The 24,164-nt window shown below is 36.1% G+C and overlaps 1 protein-coding gene across 2 annotated transcripts; it reads right to left on the reverse strand.

The window, feature by feature from the left end:
• Positions 1–837: 837 nt before the first annotated feature.
• Positions 838–24,164, reverse strand: LOC128991465 (uncharacterized). 2 transcript variants are annotated; one of them, XR_008490655.1, is made up of 3 exons: positions 23,925–24,164; positions 20,841–20,921; positions 838–1,087 (listed from the first exon to the last, which is right to left on the reverse strand). XR_008490655.1 is itself a non-coding variant. In XM_054414372.1 (3 exons), the coding sequence occupies exons 2-3, from the start codon at positions 20,850–20,852 to the stop codon at positions 10,579–10,581; spliced, it is 813 nt and encodes a 270-aa protein (XP_054270347.1). In that variant the 5' UTR covers positions 20,853–20,921; positions 23,925–24,164; the 3' UTR covers positions 10,261–10,578. The 2 variants fall into 2 exon arrangements, 1 of the variants encoding a protein (XP_054270347.1); XM_054414372.1 differs by lacking the exon at positions 838–1,087 and adding an exon at positions 10,261–11,379.

Here is a 24,164-nt window from a genome sequence, read left to right on the forward strand (position 1 = left end):
CTTTAAATTTGAAAGTTGAGGTTATGCCATTTTTTTATTCACTAATTATTGCACAGTACTATTAGATACTCAACAATTACAGCTTACCTATTACCTGTTTACAGAGAGGGTTAACATTTTAACCACATCCTTAAGAATCTAATCAAATACATAACATAACAGATTGTTCAAGTTTTATCCTGATTGATGAGGCTGGTATTCTACCCAGCTGAGTGAGGAAAACCTAAAATGCTTCATACACAAAAATTAAACATTGCATCACTATATGAACAGGTTTTATGCCAAGTTTAAGTACCTTTAGGAGGTTTTACTTTGGGCATTTGAAAAACAGCATCTCACATTTAAGCTTTCCTTCATGCAAAACCTTATATAAGGCGCTCTGTGGAATCCTCATGCAACTATCTTCATCATCTGAGCTACTTTCCCCCCCTTTATCAGAACACTTCACAAAAGCCTTTAACGTCGATACATATGAGAACTTATCTTTTTTAAACTCAAATCTTACAAAATATTCATTTTTCAACTTCCCAATTGAAATTGCTTCAAAGGCAAATTCATTTTGTTTTTTATTTAAACTATGGGTAACCCAGAATATATTGTCAAACACAGAGATGAGTAAGTGATTAATATGGTAATTCTTAGGATTAAACTGTGACCAGGTCCAAAAATAAGATGAATTTGCTTTGTACTTATAGATATACTCATAATGCTCTTTCTCATAGTGATCCACCAGTTTTATCAAAGGAATCACAGTGTTGCAATCGCTTTGCCTACACTTCGCAGGTCTGAAACCACAAAATTCCTCATGGTCACTCCCGGGCTTCAGAATTTCTTCGCAACCATCTCCATTGTACTTGCAATGACGAGGTATGGCTTCCAGAATGTTTCTTAAACACACAGGATTCTCTATTATAAATGGACCTTCGCATGTCGGGCAATCCTTTAACTTCTCGCAGCAACTGTTGCAAACCCCATGGCCTCTGCTGCATGTCTTAAATGGAATTTGGATTGTGTCCAGACATACTGGACATTCTACAATCTTTTGCAGAGATGACGTGATGTCCTTCAGTATAGTTTCAGAGTTTTCCTGAAAAAAGAAAATAAACATTTTAGTTACACATTGCATAGTTAAGGCCTTTTCACACCGGCGTACTGGACGTACTGCACGTTTGGTAAGTTTTTTTTTCAACAAATCGCTGCCCATGTTATCATATGAGCTCGTTCACACCGCGCGTACAGAACGTACTGTACGTCCAGTACGTACTGTAGTCCAGTCTGTACGTACATGGGCTCGCGCATGCGCAGTGAACACTTCAAAACCACGTGCTCAGCTAGTGTTACTTTTCTGACTGCAAACGAACAAGTGTACGTTTTGGAAGTTTCTGTGCGGTGTGAAAGGACCGCGTACAGTACGTACTGTACGCACTGTACGTACAGTACGTCCAGTACGCCGGTGTGAAAAGGCCTTTATATTTTCAATATTTGAACACCCAAAAAAAGCTTTTACTGCAAACTGCAGAGAAAAAGGCTGATTTCAATACATACCTTACCTTGCGAGCCTAAAATAAAAATAAATTTTCATCCAATAAGTTCACAAATTTGAATTATCATCATGTTGGCGGAGTTATAGGCTACAGTTTACTATTAGATAGTGACGTAGACATTCCATCAATATGGACCAGCTGTCACTGATTTTTTTATTAAATACCTCCGCCGCAGCAAACCTGCAGACTAAGCGAATTTCCATTAACCAGTATTGGGTTTTAAATTAAATGTATATTTAATAATTTATAACAGACTTGTTTCTCATGTTAAAAAATATATTAGTAGATATCAACATGGATTTTTCCCCAAGAGATCAATTAATTCAAATTTGTTGAGTTTTTCACAGTTTTGTTGCACTAAAATTGACAATAACCAACAAGTTGATGTTATTTATACTGACTTTGAAAAGGCTTTTGATAAAGTTGATCATTTAACTCTGCTATCAAAGTTAAATTATTTTGGATTAACTCCATCACTTGTAGAGTTTTTTAGTTCATATCTGTGTAAAAGAAAGCAATATGTTTGTTGTGATGGATATATCTCAGAGGAACTTGTAGTCGGATCAGGTGTTCCTCAAGGATCAAATTTAGGACCTTTGCTTTTCATAATATTTATTAATGACATACAAAATTATGTCAAAAATATTCAAGTTTTATTATATGCAGATGATTTGAAATTATTTAAAACAATCGATGATGTACATGACTGTTATCAGTTGCAGCAAGACATAGATTCCTTGATCATTTGGAGTAGGAAGCATTTAAAATTCAATGTTTCTAAGTGCTCAGTAGTTTCCTATACCAGAAAAACACCCAAATTTCAAATAATGTTTGATTATAAAATGGAAGACATAATATTGGACAGAAAGTCATCAATGAAAGATCTAGGAGCAATTTTTGATTCAAAGTTTTCATTTAATGATCATGTGATTGCACTATGTAAAGCTTCATACTCATTAATAGGATTTATCAAGAGGTCAAGTAATTTTGAGAACCCCACATCTTTAAAGTTGTTATTCTTTTCTCTGGTTCGATCTAAACTTGAGTATGGAGCATTGATTTGGTATCCTCATGTAAATTATCTTTCAGATATGATTGAGAACATTCAGAAGAAGTTTTTAAAATTTTTATTTTATAAAGCTTTTGGATTTTATACTAATTTGATGCCATATTCTGAGTTATTAGATATTTTTGAAGTCCCTAGCCTAACAAAAAGAAGTAAATTAAATGCATTACTTTTCTTATATAAACTTTTGGATGGTAGCGTTGACAATAGTGATTTAGCTTCATGTATCAGCTTTGCTGTTCCTCGCCTCACCTCACGAAATGCAAATTTATTTTTTATACCATTTTCGAAAACTAATTTGGGCTTCTATTCACCTCTAAACAACATGTGTAGGTTATATAATTTGTCTTGCCGAGAAGTGGATATCTTTAATGATTCTTTAAGTATGTTTAGATTTAAATTAAATAGTAATATAAATAATTTTTAATGAAAAGTGCCAATTAGTCATGTTTGCTGGTTGCATGTTGCATATTATTGTTTATTTATGGTTCTTTGTTAGTGCATATAGATTTATTTATTTATCAGTAATTTATTTATTCATTTATCTATAAGTAATATAGTTATTTAAACCCAGTTTCAAACTATTTCTATTATTAATATTTTTTTATGTGCATGTATCAAAGTTGTATGCTGTTTGCTGTAGGGTAGTTGTCATGCATGTAATTTATGTTATTGTGTATTAGTGCCTTATGTAATTGGCTGTTAAGCTGTATAAGAGCACTTAATAAAGAATTTTGAATTTTGAATACTAGAGGTCATCCAGTAATCAAAAACTCTAGCAAAAATATTGAATTTGCAGCATTTGTTTTGATTTCTGTTTATATTTCGTGGTTATTTCATCACCAACATGGCAACCCATAAGACCCATGTTAATTTTTGAAATTCATTACTTGAAATTTTCAAATTAGTTTTTGTGTTTATTTTTGAGCCAATTTTAATTTATAAAGGGATTCTGAACATCTACAGGAAAGATATTTCTTTCTAACAGTAATGAGTAGATTTTTCCTGCGATGCACAGGAGCTGAGAAAAAAGGTTTTATAGAAACATGCTTGCCTAATATACTTACTTTCCGTATCCGGAAATCAGACTTCGCTTTTCCAAAAATTAGCTACCGATATGGCTTTATCATTCGCTTGTAAAAGATCATCTAATGTGCAAGACTGGTCTAGGCGTGGACAGATCAGCAGATGGCCAGGATCCTGAAGAGCACCACACGCACACCAGATGTTTTTTTTGTTTGTCTGGTAAGAGACCCCATTTCTGCTTGTTTGTCTTGCATTTTGGTACCTCGACCCTGATTCGATTTAGGGTCTTCCACACCGTGTAATGCAGCCCTCCACCAGGAGCCAGTTCCTCCCTGGCTGGTATGGGAGGGTTAGTCAACGTGACCTCCCACCTTGCCACCCGATTGCTTGAGATTGATCCATCCAGGACTCGTGTCCGTGACAAAAACCTCTTTCTGGACCGAAGCTGTCGCTCTGCAGGTTGGTGGCCGTGTTTGGTGGTGACGAGGGTCAGTCTCTTGCTGAGTCCTTTCCGGGTCGGCAGCGACATCACGTCGGATTGATGGAGGGGCGATCCCTATGATAGGATAGAGTTTGTGCACTGGGGTTGGTTTCAAACACCCAGTTACAATCCAAGCCATGTCATTGACTGCAATGTCATCCTTTTTTGCATGTGACGATGCATTCCATACTGGTCCGACACACTGAGCCCTAAAGCTAAGGTTCTGAGAACATTAGGGTTAGCACCCCAGCATCCGCTGGTGAGCTTCCTGATGATATTATTCCTCGCTGACACTTTATCCCTTGTCGCAATACAATACACCTTAAATGTCAGTGTGCGGTCCAGTATGACACCAAGATATTTGGGTGTAGGACAATGCTGAAGACGGTCTCCCCGCCACCTCACATTGAACTCACGGCCTGCTTCTCTATTGTTTAGGCGAAAGGCACAAACTTGGGTCTTAGCAGGGTTCGGCTTGAGGTGATTTGCGTCATACTACTGGGAAAGTTCATTTAGAGTCATAGTCAGCTTCTGTTACACCTCTTCAAAACTCCTACCTAAGCCTAATATTTACAGATTAGGTTTATTAGCCTAAATTTAAGTACCTCCCTAGGTTTGTTGATACAGGGAGGGTAATAAAGTGTGTTTTTTAGTAAAATATGAATAGCTTAGTATAAAATAATTAAAATTGCCAAGCTTGATCAAAATATATCCATAAACAAGCAAACTACAACAGTTCACTTATTCTCCATAAGGATAACATGGGAATTTTAAATTTACAATTAATGAAATTTTATCCGTAACGTAACCAATAACCGCACAAAAACACTGCAATATACTTTTAGAAATTGTTTGTTTTTTAAGCTCTTTGAAATGTTGTAAAGATAATTTTTATGATTTGAGGGTTAAAAATGAGAAAACCCCATTTTTACCCCATAACACCCCGTTCCCATAGTTCGATCATGCTGGTTTGCGAACTCATTCAAATTTATCCCACCCAACACCTTCAAGCTAAATTTAATCAAAATCGGACAAAAATTACTCAAGCTTCGCGTTCACAGACGTGTATATATACAGGGTGTTCAAAAAAGGTAGGGACATAATTTACGTAGTGATTCCTTGGGTCAAAACAAAAGAGAAAATCAAGAATAAAATGATTTCCAAAATCGCTTTGTTAACCAGATATATTCTGCCATTTTGTTTTTTTACAAAATCATTTTTATCTTTGCATTTTTTTCGAACGATATTTATGAAACTTAGTATGTAGTAGTATTTATGTAACTTTGGTATGTAAACAAGACCCATGCTAGAAAAAAAAATCATCTTGGCGGCAATTTTAATTTCTTAAACTTAAATTACACAAAAACGGCAGATTTTATGAAAAATATGTCAAGCACACTTTTATTTAGCATTTTTTATTGTCCCTATGAAACACCAAGTTCAAAAAGATCTATTAAGACAACTAAAACAACTATTTGCTGAACGAATAGTGTTTTTGACACCGAAAATATAAATCAGCCTAGGTCTTACCATGCCACCTTAAGTAATAGCTACTTCCCTATAGGAAATTTGCTAAAAATACGGTAGTTCATGATCCAGTCTTAGTATAGTCATGGTGTAGTAAATTCCATTTACTACTTTTTGGCGAATTTCCCATTTAGGAAATAAGCTATTACTGTATTACTCATGGTAAGATGTGGACCCAGGACCGATTTACTTTTTACTTTCTCCCCCTATACCATAGTATATGGAGAAAGTATTGTTTTCGTCAAAATTTTCGAGTTTGAGTTTTGAGTGGATATATTCGTTTTGGGTCCCCCTGGACCCAAAAAAGTGGTTTTCGAAGTGATGTCTGTGTGTGTGTGTGTGTGTGTGTGTGTGTGTGTGTGTGTCTGTGTGTCTGGATGTGTACAGAGCTAGAGACCACACCTGTGGTCCGATTTCGATGAAATTTGGTATGTAGGTTCTAATCCATGGTACCTCCAGGCGTTTTTTTCCTTTTTTTGAAATTTTTATTTTTAATGGGGATTTTCCCATAAAAACCCATAAAAAACCGGAAAAATCGGATTTTCTCGAAAATGGCCCGAACGATTTTGATAGAAATTGAGTATGTTGTAGCCCTTTAAATTCTGAATAAAATGGTACAAATCCCATATCTGTAAAAATTACGGTTCAAAAGTTATGGTCAAATATGTTATTTTCCCATAAAACCCCATAAAATAACAAAAAATAGGATTTTTGAAAAAATCCGGTTTTTTATTTAACATAGTATGTTATAGTCTTTACAGTTTTGATAGTTTTTTTTTAATTTTTTAGAAATTTTTTTTAATGGGGATATTCCCATAAAACCCTATAAAATAACGGAAAAATGATTTTCCCAAAAATGGCCCGAACGATTTTGATAAAAAATTAGTATGTTATAGTCCTTTATATTCTGAACAAAATGGTACAAATCCCATTTCTGTAAAAATTACGGTTCAAAAGTTATTGTAAATTATGTCATTTTCCCATAAAACCCCCATAAAATAACAGAAAAATCGGATTTTCACAAAAATGGCCCAAACGATTTTGATAAAAATTTAGCATGTTATAGTCCTTTAAATTGTGAACAAAATTATACAAATCCCATTTGCGTATATTTACTCTCACCACTTACGGTATGAAAAAGGTTTTTGACAAACTTATGGGAGAAAGTATGTGTCAGAATGCTGATACCGTTTATTTTGTTTTGAGGTCCCTAGAGGCCAAAAACACCATCCGTTCATTTTAATATATATCAATTATTAAGGGTTTTCCTATATTTGACCCTAAAAACATAAAATTTAGCAACTTCCTTCCAAACCATTTTGTAGAGCTTAAAAAAAACAAATAATTTTGTATATTGAAGCGGTATTATGCGCCTAATGGCTAGGGAGAACATAGTTAATTTAAAATTCCCATGTTATTCTTATGGAGAAAATTGTAAACTGTTGTAGTTTGCTTGTTTATGAGCATATTTTGATCAAATTTGGAAAATGCATTAATTTCATGCTAAACTATTAACATTTTACAAAAAAACACCTTTTTACCCTTCCTGTTGCAACAAACCTAAGTCCTCGTTAAACTAACGCTATTTAAATAGGGAATAAATGCGATATTTTCTAGGAGACATTTTAGTGTAAATCCAATCAGGCAAATAGTCGCTTAGTCTGCAGGTTTGCTGCGGCGGGGGTAGTTTTATTGCTGGCACAGTTGATCTTGATAGGTCATTACAGTTGCTACAGCTCACAATAAGCGGTTCCATCAGTAATTTGCATCAGTACAATCTGTCATGGCTCACATCAAATGTGACAATTTCGATCAAAAAAATGTGCGACAATCAATTATTTAAGATGTGGACGCCACTATGTGCATATTTTAACCCAAATATGAGTGAAGGATGAGTGTAGGATGAGTGGCACGATCTTGTAGTCTTATTAGTGACTAAGGTCGACATGTTCCTTAGACACAGCTTTTATTTAATAGCCCATACAGCTAATGGCAACTAAGGGACTAAGGGGGTTTATAGTGGAATCCGAACCACATTTTTTCCTTGTAATTAACGAATTGGTCTAATTATCAGGATAGTACTGTGGATAGTCGTAGTTCTCACTAGTGTGGACATTAATCCACACTAGGGAGTTTTGCATCAACAGTGCATGCCTCTATAAATATCCACAATTTGTTACATCTTAAACATAGGGATGGAATGTCTAGTTGTATCAATAGGCTAGGTTATACCTAAAGCATCTAATGTAAGTAACGGAAAGGCCTATTTGTTAATAAGACTGTTTGTAAACCACGATGGAAACCATTTCGGGAGCTGATACTTATACAAAGTAAAAATAAGAAGATAACGAGGCTGCTAACAGACTGTCAAACTTTGCTTGAACTATGTTGTTCAGTGGCCTTAAGCCGGGTTTTCCTAGATGCGTAAGCAGAGCGAGGAGAGAGGATCACAGAGAACGGACTAATCTTGTCTTAAGTAATTTTAATGTTACTGTTTTCCTAGAAGCGGAGCGGAACGCCATGTTAATCGCTTTTCCGCTCTCCTCTTTCGCGTCTAGGATAACCCGGTTTTAAAGGGGTTTGATGGGGCATGAACAGTTGCTATTGATGGGTAGGTAGAATATTTAGTAACAAGACAGAGCTAGGACTTTTGGGATGATGGTTGGGGTTGGGCTGTGTCTTTTCAGTTAAGATGAGATCTCTCCAAATAATTATCAGTAACTGACATACCGGTAAACTTAATTTTGAAATTTTTTATCACAATTTTATTCAATATCTGTTATTTCCTTTTAAAATGTGATAACTATAAGCCAAGCATTTGTTAGTCTCTATGCATTGACAAATCTTACATAAAAATATTTCAATGAAAACAAAATATAAAAATACAAAATGAAATTAATTCAACAAAAGTGTGAGCTGAGGTCTAGATAACATGAGTTTTTTTCAGTCGGTATGTAGCGGTACAATTGTCCAAGAGGTTTTGAGCCGGGGGATTAGGGGGACTTCCAAGTTTTTTTAAAGGTTTTTTCCACTAAATTAAGTTGTTATTTCTTCTTCAGTCGGAATTCTACTGTCAATAAGAAGGATTTTGTTATTGATATACCAAGGGGCTAGCAGGATGAATCTTTTTAATTGAAATCTATGTATGATATTTATGTTTTAAATAATTGCATTTTAAATTTATCAAAACTGAACATTTAAAATTCCCATGTTATTTATATGGAGAATATAATATTTATATGAATAACTATGATAGCCTACAAAAAAAGAAGAAAAAAACACAGAAAGTTCAAATTTAGAGGAAAATTTCTACATGGGCAGAGCCTGTGCGAAGACCGAATTGCATAAAAATTATAAATTAATATGTGGAAAAATTTACTACATAAATTTATTGTGTTTTTTTTTTATTGTAACCTCCTTAAGTTCACCAGATGGTAACATAAAACTGATACAGAGCAAACCTCTTTATAGTATTACAATTTCTTGGGTGTAGTCACTTGTGGTAAAAAATATTCCATACACAATCAAGTAAATTTTAATTGAGTCTCACTTTCTTTTAGTTTACATCAAGTTATCAATATACTTAAAATACGAAACTAGCCTAAGATCTTAAAAATAAGCTTTAATAGAAAATCCATAAAAAAGTATCAAGAAACGCTATAACGTTATCCATCATTGCATCATTATGCGAGTCATTCATTATGTGTATCATTACAAAATTTAAAATCATGTAGTTAAGAAGATATGTGGAAACCATATTCTGATATTTAACACTTTCATAATGGTAATATCATTTATCATTTAGCTCATCCTTACATTACATATACAGTACTCAATTATCATGGTATCTTATGAGCTCTCTAGATATTTGACATTTATTTGAAATTACACACTTAAAATTGTTTACAAATTTGTCCAAGTGTCCTCTATCATAACACTATGATATCCTCTTAAAAATTACAAAATCATTTAATTAAGACATTGTAAAGGAAACATTTGTCCATTTTATATTTGTTCACAGTAAAGTCATATTATAGTATTTACTTGCTATATCTTTAGTACGAGTACGGTGCAATTAGACACAAACATCAAAATCCAAACTGAAAGCTAAATTTTGACCCCAAACTGTTTAAGTACCCGTAATGTATAGTAAAAGTTACATTTTGTTAGTCAGGTTTGGAAGAACTGTTAAGGAGTAGGATAATTTCTCAAAAAATATTTTTGTAAAATAGGTTGTTTTAAAAGTTATCAAAGTTATTGAAATATTTCATACAAAGAAAAAGAACTACTAATTTTTTTAACATAAACCACCCTCTCCCCCAAACCCAAAGTTCAATATTGTGTTACTTTTATCATACAATACAGGAATATATTACATAGAACAGTTTTGATTCATAAGCTACCTTTCACTTCTGATATTGAGATTGGGTGTTTTTTTTTTTTTTTTATTGCACCGTACTATACTAGATTCTTAATGACAAACATAAAATAACAAGTTCACAAAGTTAATTAATACTTTAACCATAACATATCCACTTCTAATAGAACTTAAAAAATTTTATAATTGGCTAAAAACATAAACATAAATATAATCATGTATGTGGAGTACTAATTTATCTAAATGAATCAATTGTTTCCTATAAATTGTAAATGGAAATATATTACATAAATATATATAGGCTATATATATATACAATATATTTATATACCTGCTGACATACTGACGTTAGCAGTGATCAAGTGAAAAATCTAATAAAATACATAACATAATAGATTATTCAAGTTTTTACTTATTAAAGAGGCTGATTCTACCCAGCTGAGGGACGAAAACCAAACATTTCTAAGCTTCATACACAAAATTTAATTGCCACACAATTTGAACAAGTTTCATGTAACTTTAACTTCATTTAAATGTACCTTAGGACATTTTACTTTTAGCATTCAAAAAACGTAAACTCATATTGGAGATTGCCTTCATGCAAAACATTATATAAGGCGCTCTGTGGAATTCTCATGCAATTTTCTTTAACATCTGAGTAACATATCTTCCTCTTCTTCTTCCTTTCTTCTTCCTGTTCTTCGTAACACTTCACGACAGAAGCCTTTAATGTAGATACAAATGAAAACTTATTTTTTTCACTCTTTACTTTTACAAAATATTCGTTTTTTAACTTTCCAATCGGGGTTGCTTCAAAGGTGAATTCCAAATATTTCTGGTTTACATGATTAGTTTGGGTAAACCAGAATATATTATCAAACACGAGGATAAGGAGAACACTATTACGGTATTTCTCAGGTTTAAACTCTTTCCAAATCATAGATTTAGATGAATTAGCTGTGTACTTATGAAGTGAGCCACAATGCTCTTTCTCATAGTGATCCACCAGCTTTATCAAAGGAATCACAGTGTTGCAATTGTGGTACCTACACTCCGCAGGTCTGAAACCACAGAATTCCTCATGGTCACTTCCGGGCGTTAGAATGTCTTCACAACCATCTCCATGGTACTTGCAATGACGAGGTATGGCTTCCAGAATGTTTTTTAAACACACAGGATTCTCTGTTGTAAAAGGAGCTTCACATGTCGGGCAGTCATTTAACTTCTCGCAACAGCTGTTGCAAACCCCATGACCTCTGCTGCATGTCTTAAATGGAATTTGGATGGTGTCCAGACATACTGGACACTCTACAATCCTTTGCAGAGATGATGTGATGTTCTTTAGTGTACAGTTTTCCTGTAAAGAAAATAAAAATTATCATGAACAAAAATTATGAATTATGGTTTATTTATTCTACATAAAATTGAGAATATATTTGAAAAAATATTCACAATTTTAACAATAACTTATTTAGAATTTAACAAACATAAGTAACACAAGTATAGGGCCGTACCTAGATGCTCCTTTGTACGTGGCAAACATTACCCCCCTGCAAGGAGCCCTCTGGGGAAATCCCCCGGAAACTTGTGAAGTTTTAACATCAGTAAAATACATTTTTAAGCAATTCTGGCTCATAAAAAACATAAAGAAATAATTCATATTTTGTCATTGAAAACTCAAATTTAACTTCTTGCTGGACTATAATGATTTATATATGGTTTATGCTTAAATGGTTGATTAAAAGATATATTATTATGAAACATAATCATCCGTTATCCCAATTTTATCACAATGTATAATAGGCTACATAATTAAACAAAACAAAAGTATCCCTTTTCGTGGGATTTAATTTTAATAAGTAAGTTACAGCACTCAACTCAGAAAAATATTTACAACGTTACAATAAGTACAACTTGTACAGAGTTGTTTACATAAGGCCCATGTTATACGGACAGCAAGAACGCGACAGATAAAACGCCGACGCTGAACTAAAAATTCAGTGCTGTTATACGAGCAGCAATAACGCCGCGTCGTCGACGCCAGGGAGCTGTTTAGGCCCATGTTATACGGACAGAAAAAACGCGACAGATTTTTCATTTTTCAACGCAACAACAGTATTGCACAACTGGCGCCTGGGAACTACCCTGTCGGAGGAGTATGGTGGAGGTGAAGCACGGATCTGCCACGTAAAAGCTGCCCGTATAACAGAACTCGCGTCATTTCTGTCACGTTTTTTCTGCCAGTTTTACCGGTCCGGTCGCGTTGGCGACGCTGACGCTGGGTTTACAGTGTCCGACGCGATGGATAAAACGTTCGTATAACTTGCACACGTGACGTCCATTGCTCGGTAGGCTTGGCCTCTACGCGGCGAAAAATCTGTCGCGTTTTTTCTGTCCGTATAACATGGGCCTAAGTTCCAATAGTTCTGCACTGGACTGGAGTGTGGGAGGTGATCGGGGCCTTATTTTTGAAATGGTTGACTGTTGAGTTGAGTGTTGAGTCACTCACATTTGTGCTCACATTCCAAACATTTTGTATTTTTCAAACGATTGACAGTTGACTTATCCAACCAAAACTACTCACCACATATTGTGTTGTTGAGTGGACAGTTGACTGCACTTTCTTCTTCTCTTGGCAAAAAGCTTTACTATTACTAACTGAGATTAGAGGTTAGGTATTTGTTGTCAATAATAATGAAATAGTGTCCAATATTTTATTCTATCGCTTGCTTTCTGTAGAATAAATTGCATTTTTATTTACTGTGTCAATACTAAACTATCATCAAATCAAAGTTTGTATCCTTGTTGGGATTTTTGCAATATTTTAAATAGACTAGGCCTACACTAATTAAACTTATTATAAGATAATTGTTATTATGATTTATTAAAGATTGTGGTTAAAAGAAACACAATTAGTTTATTAGTTTGTTTCAATTGCATAATACACCTAATATAGGGATCAAATTTATTTAAGTTACTATGCTTTCAGTGCATTGGCAAATATAGCTTTAACTTAAACATCAAACACAATTAAAAATAAGAAGAAACAAAACGATGAAGGGAACTAAAATATGGTGATTATTTTCTTAGACAGAGACGAAGAAAGCAAATAATTTATCATACAGGTATAATTATAATGAGGTATAGCATAAAAAAAGCCTCAATAGTTAACTTCATTTTGAATACTTAAACAAGGTACTTTTGCAATCACTAAAGCTGGGTTTTCCTATGCGCGGAAGCGGAGAGTGGAGAGAGGAACGCGGAGAGCGGACGCCACTTGTCTTAGGTAATTTAATGTTACTGTTTTCCTAGAAGCGGAGCGGAACACCATGTTAATCTCTTTTCCGCTCTTTGCGTCCCTCTTTCCGCTTCCGCGCCTAGGAAAACCCAGCTTAAGATTATGACATATTAACCTCATTCTCTACGGATAGAGCGATGACAGTTTACCTCAGTTTTTCAAAATATGATAGATTGAGTTGAGATTCAGATTTATTTGCTGAGAAGAGGAACCACAATTTAGAGTGAGAGGTTAGCTCGAAGCTCGCAAGCCGCTCTGCACTGTGATTGGTTCAAAATTATGTCATCTATATTTCGTGCGGTTGTGCCTCTTTCATTTCCAAAAGAGTCACTCAACTAGTGACTACCCAACTCTCTTCTCAACTGTTGGATTTCAATAATACCAAATCCAGTTGTTGGTTGAGTTGAGTGTAGACGATTGACTCAACTCTCAACCATTTCAAAAATAGGGCCCCCGGTGTGACAACTGACAAGTGACAGGCTTGCAAATTACACAGTTATACGCCCAGCGTTGCAAACCTAGAATAAATTATTAACTTGTACACGAAAATAGTGTCATGCTTATCGCCGGGCCTAGCGAGAACCCTGCGCCCACTTTCTGTTCAACTACAATAGTTGACATTGTGGGAATTGTTAATAAATCAATAAATCACATTAAACAACATAAAATACCGTTATTATACCATAACACAAGTGTAGCCTAATATAAAACTTTGATTTCTAATTTTTATCGTTTAGCTCATCAATAAAAAAAGTAAAATTTGTCCCTCTTTCCCATTTTGCGTTGTTGTCCAACCGGCGCCCATTTTGCGCCCTTGTCTAACCTGCACCCTTGGCAGGGGCCACCTTCACCACAGCCTAGGTACGGCCCTGCACAAGTCAGAGAACATTATTTTTTAAATGTGACTAAGCTGCGTGATAAAAACTTGAAAAGCGAAAAGATATAAAGATTATAATGTTGTACGGTAGTTAGAATTTCATGTTTGATTATGTCTGTGGAATCAGCAGACATAGAAAATCTCTGCCTGTGCGGCTGCTGGGTTACAATAATAGTATTTTTTTTTTACTGCTTATGGCAATTATATTAATGTATCTGCAATCCTAAAATGATATGGGAAGAGAGGGAAACAGGTCCACGATGTAGGAAGTGGTGAAGGAAGTCTAAAGTCTGGCAGTGCAGAGTGTGGGAATTGTCTGAGGCAGTTAGATGAATGTATCTGCAATACTTAAATGCTATGAGGAGGGAAGGAAATAGGTCAACGACATAGTGAACGAAATGGTAAAGGAAGTAGTAAATTCAAGCACTGCGGAGTGTGGGGACTGTTTGTGTCAATTAGATTAATGTATCTAAAATACTAAAATGCTATGGAAAGAAAGGAAAACAGGTCCACGACGTAGTAAGTGGTGAAGGAAGTAGTAAAGTCTGGCAGTGCAGAGTGGGGGAACCGTTTGTGGCAGTTAGATTAATGTATCTGCAATACTTAAATGTCATGAGAAGGGAAGGAAACAGGTTCACGACGTAGGAAATAGTGAAGGAAGAAGTAAAGGCTAGCAGTGCAGAGTGTGGAAACTGTCTGTGGCAATTAGATTAATGTATCTGAAATCCTAAAATGCTATGGGAAGAATAAGAATAAGAAATATTTATTTCCATTGATCTTTATAAAAGAAATAGGACACGTCACTGTTATACATAGTTACAAGGGGATTCAGTGTTTACAGTACAAAATATCTAAATTTAAATAGCCACTTACATGAAAATAACAGTTTTATTTCTACTTACTCTTCAAAATCTAATATTTATTTCACAACTTAAAAAATCATCAATTTTGTAAAAGGGATTTTTAACAATCCAGTCATACAGTTTATTTTTAAATACTGTAAGAAACTAATTTTGCTTCTTCAGGCAGCTTATTAAAAAACATTATACAATTTAATTTATGTGAATGTTTGGTTTTTGCCAATTTGTGCTGCAATATATCTATTTTATCCCTACCTCTTGTATAGTGATTGTGTACGTCTTTTCGGAAAGAGAATTGATCTAAGTTTGACTTTGTATATATTAGAATTTGGAATATATAAAGATTTACTATGGTTGGTATCCTGAAATTAATGAAAAGAGTTTTACAATGTGTATCTGAGCATTCTCCAGCAATGCTTCGAACCGCCTTTTTCTGGAGTAAAAGGATGTCATTAACATGTGGAGAGTGGCCCCACGTAATAAGACCATATAGTATGTGTGATTGAAAGAGTCCAAAATGTGCCAATCTTAAATGTTCTTGACTAACAAAATCCTTAAGTTTCCACAGCAAGTACCTCACTCTTGAAATTTTGTTACAAACAGATTTTATGTGTGACCAATTTAATTTTGAATCCAAACTATATCCTAAAAAGTTTAACTGATTCACCTCTGTTTTAAGACTGATTGTTATATGTTGTGATTTATCAGAATTACAAGATAGTCTGTTTGCAGAAAACCAATCATATGCTTTATGTTCAGCCTCTTGACTAATTAAGCGCAGGGTTGTTTAATTAGAATGGTTATCAAGTAAAGTTGTATCATCCGCATATAAAACAGATTGTGTATTTATATTTATTGGAAGATCATTAATGTAGACGTTAAAGAAAAATGGCCCTAGTACAGAGCCCTGAGGAACACCGGTTTCAACTTTTTCAGTTTTAGAACATTTATTTTTAATTGATACCAATTTAAGTCTATTACATAAATACAAAGAAATTAGAAGCATGGCATCATTAGTGATGCCATAAAAACGTAGTTTGTTAGTTAGGATATCAAAAGGAACCGTGTCAAAAGCTTTACTTAAATCACATAAAACTAATGACACAGATTCTTTCTTTTCTAATGTTTCGAGAGAATGGTCAACTAAAGTGAGAATTGCTGAGGTTGTGGATATACCTCGACGAAAGCCGAATTGGGAGTTTGACAATAGGTTATTTGTTTCAAAGTAATTATTTAATTGATTATACATTACTGCTTCAAATATTTTGGAAAAAATTGAAACATTTTGAACCATTTTTTTATCACCTTTTTTGAATATTGGGATTACTTTCGATATTTTGAGGGACGGAGAAAAATATCCCTCCCTTATACAGGTATTCAATATAAAATCAAGAGGGTAGCTAATAAAACCTATAGTCTTTTTCAAAATATTATTAGAAATCCAATAATAATCCATTGATTTAGAATTTGTTAATCTAGCAACAACTTTAATTATATCCGATGATGAGACCTCTGACCAAGAAAATGTTGTATTTGTTGAGTTGTTTCCTAAAATATCTTCTGCTTTGTAAGGGCTTTGTGATATTCCTTTTTACAATATGGGAAACTTTTTATGGGATACTTTTTACGATATGGGATTCTTTTATGATATTACTACTTACGAAGGGGGGAAAACAAAAGTCCACGACATAGGGAGCAGTGAAGTAAGTATTAAAGGCGAACAGTGTGGAGTGTGGGAATGATTAATGTATCTGCAATACTAGAACTGCTCTCAGACCAAACTAATGATTTTCCTCGAACAAAGCTCGGTCCCCAGGTACTACTGCTATCTACTGCTGATCCACCAACCTCTTCCAATTGCGAGTGTGAGGCCCACTCTCCTGATCCTAACACCCCAGTATTGTCATGGTGCCTTCTACTTCTTGGATGGACTTTACATGGAAAGTGTGCACAATTTAGTGATCGTTTGGATGAGAATTTGAGCCTACTCTCATATGAAGAATCTTCGCTTCGTGACATAGTACAGTAATCTTTTGAATTTAGAGAAATAAGGAGAAACTGGATCAAATGACCCACAGATGTCAAAAGAAAAAGAACGTGGAGTATCAATCCTTGAGGATCCCATAAAGAAAACAGGAGATCATTACGAAGTTGGTTTTTTAAGGAAAAAGGACAAATTTTACTCGATCCTCCAAACTATAGTCCAGGAGCTGAGGGGGTTTGAGCATGCATGAAAGTAGTACGCAATGTTATTGCTGATTATTGTAATATGGACTGTGGTGATCAAAATTACGTATGTCGCCTATTTCAAAAGTGGTCGATAAGGTGGGGGGGAGGGGGCAAACATGGCGGTTTGCGCTATGCGTTAAAACGCTGATATTTCGAAAACGGTAAAAGATCGAACATCGGTTAAAACGTCGTTGTAATTCTAGAAAATGTGGACTACAATAATGGTTATTGAGTCCGAGGTCGTATCTCTATAAATAAACAAGTTATTGTATAAAATATGTGAAAATAGACTTTTTGTGTAGTTTTTTTTACCGAAAGTAGAATTAATTTGTGAGTGTCGCAAAGAAGTAATATCAACTATCTTTGCTGATAGTTGTAATATGGACTGTGGTGATAAAAAATACGCATGTCGCCTACTTTTCAGGTGGTCGAGAACTTGGGGGGAGGGGGGCAAAGATGGCGGAACGCGCTATGCATTGAAACGACTGTAGCTCGATGACGGTACGAGATCGGACATCGGTTAAAACGTAGTTTTAATCCAAAAAATATGGCCAATAGAAAAGGTTATAGGGTAAAAAGTTGTATCTTAACTAAGAAGATGAAATACTCTTGAAAAGAAACATGGAAAGTGATCTGGAATTTAACGAAGCTTACACAACCAAGATTGACGAATATATTGAAAGAGGATATATTAGAGAACCTATATTGTGTGAAACAGTGAATTTAACAACATTTTAAGCATTTCAGGAATCATCAAAGGGGGCCCCAGTCTAAACTCCAGTTTTATGTGAAAAGGTTAGTGTCTCCAACTTTATAAAAACTTTAATACAGCCCACATTGCTTTACCTATACATTAACATAAATACCCCACAGATATGATAGTGTCAACCAGGAGCTGAGCAGGATGTTGAGGGAGGGGGGGGACAGGAGTCATTGAAGTACAAGGGCAATGAATACACAAACTATAAAGAAGAACAGGTCCTATGGACAATATTCTAACAGTATTTTCAAATTTGGAACGTGAAATATCTGTAGTTCTGCAATAAACCACCATCCAGCGCTGGCGTCAAGTTAAGCACGCGGTGAAGTGCGAGAGAGAGCGACATACACTGTTTTTGTCACCTCTCTCTCATGGCCTGGCCTGGCTCGCACTTCACTGCGTGCTAAACTTGACGCCAGCGCTGGATGGTGGTTCAGTGCAGAACTACAGATATTTCACGCGCCAAATTTGAAAATACTGTTAGAATATTGTCCATAGGACCCGTTTATAGTTTGTGTATTCATTGACATGGGCTAGGTCAAACATGTCAGTGAGTACTGTAGTCAGCTGTGATAACTAAGGAATTTTGTGGCCCTGATTATAAAAATAGAAATAGTATGATTTACAAATAAAGATGTTTGAATATGAATATAAATACTGTACGCGGAAAGAAATTGAATCAAAAAGTGGTAAATCATCAAAATAAGAGCAGATATTACAAAACAGTATATGAGATATGTTAAAGGAGGATGAATACCTTGTGTTGTGGTATTGTGTAGTCCCATGGAAGATATTATAGTATTGTAATTTTTTTAAATACAAATTAAGATTTATTTTTATGAATGTTTTGTGAATAGAAAAAAGGGACAGTTGTTCCTCTAATAGGAATTTTTATAATTGTTTTTAACCAAATTTGTTTTTTTTGTTTTTTAACCTTTTTTCACCAAACTACAATGTTTTTAGCTGATTTACTCAGTGGCGGATCTATGGGGGGGGGGGGTTAAGAGGGCTATAGCCCCCCCCTTTGGGTCTAAACTTACACTGTATAAAACGAAAAAATTCCTAGATATACCAACAATTTATCATGAGACTTGCAGGTGCTTGAAATATAAGGAAAATAATTTCTGAGCGTGTTTTAATATAATTTCATGTAACGACAGTGCATTACTATTAATTAATCTACTGTTTGTTTTAAACTGGACAGACCTTTTCAGAACAGCGCTTGTGCAGTTCGCAACTTCTGGCCGTCTGTGCCCGAAATAAAGCCGAAGGGAAGGGAAGGCACACTTTCCTCCCCCGCCACCGGTTGGACCGGTCCGCGCTTTGACTATGATTCATATTCATAGAATCATAGTTTTGGCACGTCCGCTCGAAGATTACCATTCCCATTGTCATTGTCCACGGTCCAGTAGTAGTGCCCGTCCAGTGTCCTAGTCTTACTTCCTACTGCCACTGGATTTCGGTAACTTCAAAAGGAACAGGTTTGGCCTAAATATAAAGAGGTCATAGTCCTAAAACAGCCTCAGTACAGTAGGGTTTCAGCTCACTGTAATGGAGGAACATTACCACGAACGAACATTCAACGCTGAATACAAATCAAGCAAACTACACTAAACTGTCAAAATGATGCTTAAAAAAATACAAACATATGGTTTGCTCGCTTCTTTAATACATCTATAATATTAAAACGTAACAGGGTTTTTTTTATTTCACGATTCTGAATCAACCACTTGGCGGATTTTCATGATTTTTGTGTTGAAAGAAAGATAATTTTGAGAACTAGGGAATGTCGAAGCCATAATTTTAGTTTAGGGTCCCAGTTTTTTGGAAATTAAGTTTTAATTTTTGAAAAGTCTAGCAGCCGACGCAAACATTCTAAACTAGCTTTTGGTATGATATTATTTGCTTAACATAGCAGCTGTAAACATTCAGCGTTCGTGACACAAATTCAGCATTTGGATCAAAATGAAAAGACATACTAAGGGTTGACTTATTTATACTATGTGTAATGCTGATCATTGATACGTTTAATTCTTCAGTAAGAGGATGAGAGTTTAATTAAATTACATAGTAAAATACTAGGATGCACAAATTATTTTTTAAAGCAATCTTTGATTTGTTTTAGTGCAATATAATTTGTTTTAACTAACAGCTGGTTAAATATAAAAATATTCTATAGAACTATTAGGTTATTTTATTTACTCTGATTTTGTCATTGATTGTAGGAAATAAGTAAGATTTTAATATTTTTTTACTAAACTTTGGACAAAGAAACAGTCTAAAACTGCCATTTTGGACACTTAAATTACAAAAAAATTTTCGGGGGGGGGGGGAAACCCGAACCCCCCTTTCTCACTGGAGGGTATTCCATACCCCCCGGGCCCCCCGGTTAGCCCCCCCTTGGGATTGTTCTAGATCCGCCACTGGATTTACTAACATTAATTGGAGGCTGAAAGCTACGTATTGCTGTCCATGCTAGCTGTCATCATCATTGGGGATTTGAACAGACCACAAAATTCTTTTTACATAGGTAATAGCTTAATATTTACACTTATTAAACAACCAAAAAACATGAATGACTGTGTAATTTATCAGGTTAAGAATTAATTCCACTTTCACATCCACATTTAAGAAAACATTGCTTGTCAGGTGTAATATGCCCTAATATCTTTCAATTTTCTTTTTAACAATCACGGGAGGAATCAACTAAATCAAGCCTGAAGGAAGCCATAAAATGGGTTGGAAACAATGCTGAAAATGCATGAATGATTAACCTTATTAGAAATAAACTCACCAACTCTGCCATTATTTAGTTGTATTTCTGTAATCACTGTTGACTGGATTGTGTAATCTCAGTTTTCTTTGCAAAGAACACCTGAAAGCAGAAGATTGTTAGATAGTGGAGATATCAAGTCAGTTTGTAGCGACTCAAAGACTGAATCAACAGCCGCACATGTTTAAAGAAATTTCAGAATGAACCAAAACTCTATACTTAGATAAACCACTCAAAACATTCTTTGTGGACTGCTGACTAAGCTCCGGTATCACAGCAATCCTACTTCTTTAATATACAGTTGCGTGAAGTTTATAACTGGGGGGGGGGGAGGAGTATGAGAGGTATACAGAATAACTCCCAGTAAAGAGGGATCTGGAATCATTGCCCGGAAAATAGTATAAATTACGGTACATTTCCGATCATCCGAGCCCCGGTTATTCGGACCCTTGGCATATCCAAGCACAGACAATAGACCATGGATGTAATGTGACACACAGGTCCAACTGTCCTCACCCTCCGTCATAATCGGTATGACCGTGACCACCGACAGCAGTCCTATAAACTTGAGCCTCCAGGCAGGGCCTTTCCCAACACTGGCAGTGGAAAAAGGTATGTTCCATGTCATCGAGAATGCCTCGGCAGTAGGACTATAGGTGCAATCGGGTGACACGAGTTTGCCCATTCTATGAACGGGTACGACCAGAAAAAGGTGTGACCCGTCAAAAATTGGGTGAGGTAGAAGTTCACCTCTCTGCACTGCCAATTAACGCAAGATTGGACTTGCTGTATCAGTCGCCTGGTCCAGCTTCCTCGTGTATCTTGTTCCCAGCTGGTAGGTGTGGGTGCATTCCTCTGTTCGTGCCGGGTCCTCCCCACGGCGCTGATAAATTGCCTTTCTCTCCGCTGCCAAAAGTTTGACAGGGATGACTCCAGCAACCACCAGGACGGCGGGCCACCGGGACGGGGGGGGGGGGGGGTTCGGTAGGCAGATGCTACCCTTAGTGCTCCCTGTTAATATAGGCCTACCTCCTTATTAACATTGGCCATCAACCAGCTAAGAGAAGAAACCACCCTAGAGCCCTTGTCCGCCGTACGAAAGATCTGATCCCGCCAGCTAAGCTTGCTGTCCACCATAACCCCAAGGTACTTGGCAGTACGAATAGTTTGGACTTAGACAGCCCACACCCTCAACTTAACTTTGTTTTTTGTCAAAACCACAATCTCGGTTTTGCTCAAAAGGAGCGAGAGACCGTGTTCTGCCATCCATGCGTTTATGGTAGCCTACGCATAAACCCACCCATTGACGGGATCTCTGACCCTGGTGTAGCAATTCTTCTGGCTCTCAATGCTGCTCAAAGCAATTCCGCAATCTCGGCAGTCCACCAGTACACAGGTCGCATATCGCACCGGGATTTCCTGCGAGGCATACACTTATCGCCGGCCGAGACAATCAGCCCACGTAGGATTTGATTTGGCAAAAGGGACTCAAATGCAAGGGTTACGTCTGGGTAATCCCATTGATGTAGCCTAATACCTGCATCCCAGGGTGCCGGAAAGTTGGCGTGTTGCCTTCGTTGACAACGAGTCCGGCTCTGGCAGCAAAGTCCAGAATGTACTTGACCCCGGTAATTGATGAGGGCCATTCCCCTCTCGACAGCCCTAGCATTAAAATCCCCACCCACGACGAGGTGTCCTGTAGTAAGTATTGTGCACGCTCTCTTCCAGGCAGTCTATCTTCTCAGGAAAGTCACGGATGGCCTCGTTGGGAGTGAGGTAGACAATGAAATAAGGGAAATCCCTGCACCGAACCCAAACGAAACCTCGGCCCTTCGCGTGACCCCACACTTGTACTTAAGCTGTGCATGATTAACTTAGTGATGTAGGCCTAACCGTTACATATTAAGTTTAGGGCATATAGGCCTATATTTCAATAAAATTCTAATTGTAAATCAATAAAGTAACTTGTTGTAAGTAGGTACCATATTGAATGGATTTCACATCCAGTTCAATTACAGGGACCACAGACCTTACAGTTACTGGTTAATAAATAATTATTAATATTTAGGCTAATATAAGGTTTTTAGGTTACCGGTGTAATAAGTCTAACATGAATTTGTAAACTGTTTGGTCTGTCAACTTATTTTTGGCTTTCTAGTCCTTAACTTATTATATAAAATACATTTTATTCAAAGAATACCTATCTTCCTTCCCTTGTAATTAGAGAGGGGGGGTGGTACGGGGACGGCGATGGTCCCATCGAATTCCTCACCCCAAAAATAGGAGGGCTACATGGTTTATACTGCTGTAGATACAAAACTGGAGCAAATGTTTGAAAACATTTCCCCGGACAGGGATAAATAACAAAATCCCACTCCCCAGAGCCCTACCCCCTCCCCCCATACCGTACACCTACCTAAGTTGGAAAAATATTTTTGTTATGATTAACTTAGTAGCCTAATATTTATGTTTGTATGTTGACTTAAGATATATGAGCACTCAAACTATTCTATGATCATAGCCGCTACTAACCTAGGTACCGGCTAGGTACGTAAATAGAACTCACCCCGGAGAATTTTTTTTAATTGGCGCACACAGCAAGAGACTCATTAGGGTAGGCTTAATTTACCATTTCAAAATAGGAATAGGCCTATGTATAAAATAACCTAAACAGCTATAAAACTAGGCCTATCATTAAAGACAGATTTTTGTAAAATTAAGTTATTTTAGGCCTAGGCTGCTAGAGCTATGAGTTATTTCGATTCAAGACTCAAAATACTACTTAGGGCCTGGGCCTAAGCAAAATTTGATAATGATCCAAGATATTTAGCCTAACTTTGTCAAGTTAATGTGCCTTGTTGGTTTGACATGGCATAACCCAGGGGGTTGAAAGTCAATAAAATTTGGATCATTGTAAGGCCTACACTGTGTTTTCCAATCCTAGCTTAAGAGGTGGATAAACCTGGCATAAGCATTTCTCAGGGCCATGTTGTCTCTGGGTGTGAGTGTGTTTGTCATTTTGGTTTGGCTGACTCACAATTGACTAAGGATTGGTCATAAAACACATAACATTTAAGGTTAAAGAAAGCTTGATATTTCACTTACCGACTTATTGAGGTAGGAATGATAGGACACGCTTAGGTTAGGTTCTAGTTTACCTACCTAACCTTAATACCAGGCCAATGCCAATATGCCTGATGCCATTACTGATTGCCAATGTTGGTTGATGACAAACAATTTAATACAGAACAGGCTTGATTGAGGCTTGGTTTGGGCTATTTCAATTTCAAATTTCAATTCGGTTCGGTAGGACGGTAGATGTCATTAAGAATAGACTGATAGTGT

Source organism: Macrosteles quadrilineatus, unplaced genomic scaffold, assembly GCF_028750875.1.
Source record: "Macrosteles quadrilineatus isolate MER2022 unplaced genomic scaffold, UCM_ALF_1.0 Scaffold_1__1_contigs__length_201487025, whole genome shotgun sequence".
NCBI classification, from domain to species: Eukaryota; Metazoa; Arthropoda; class Insecta; order Hemiptera; family Cicadellidae; genus Macrosteles; species Macrosteles quadrilineatus.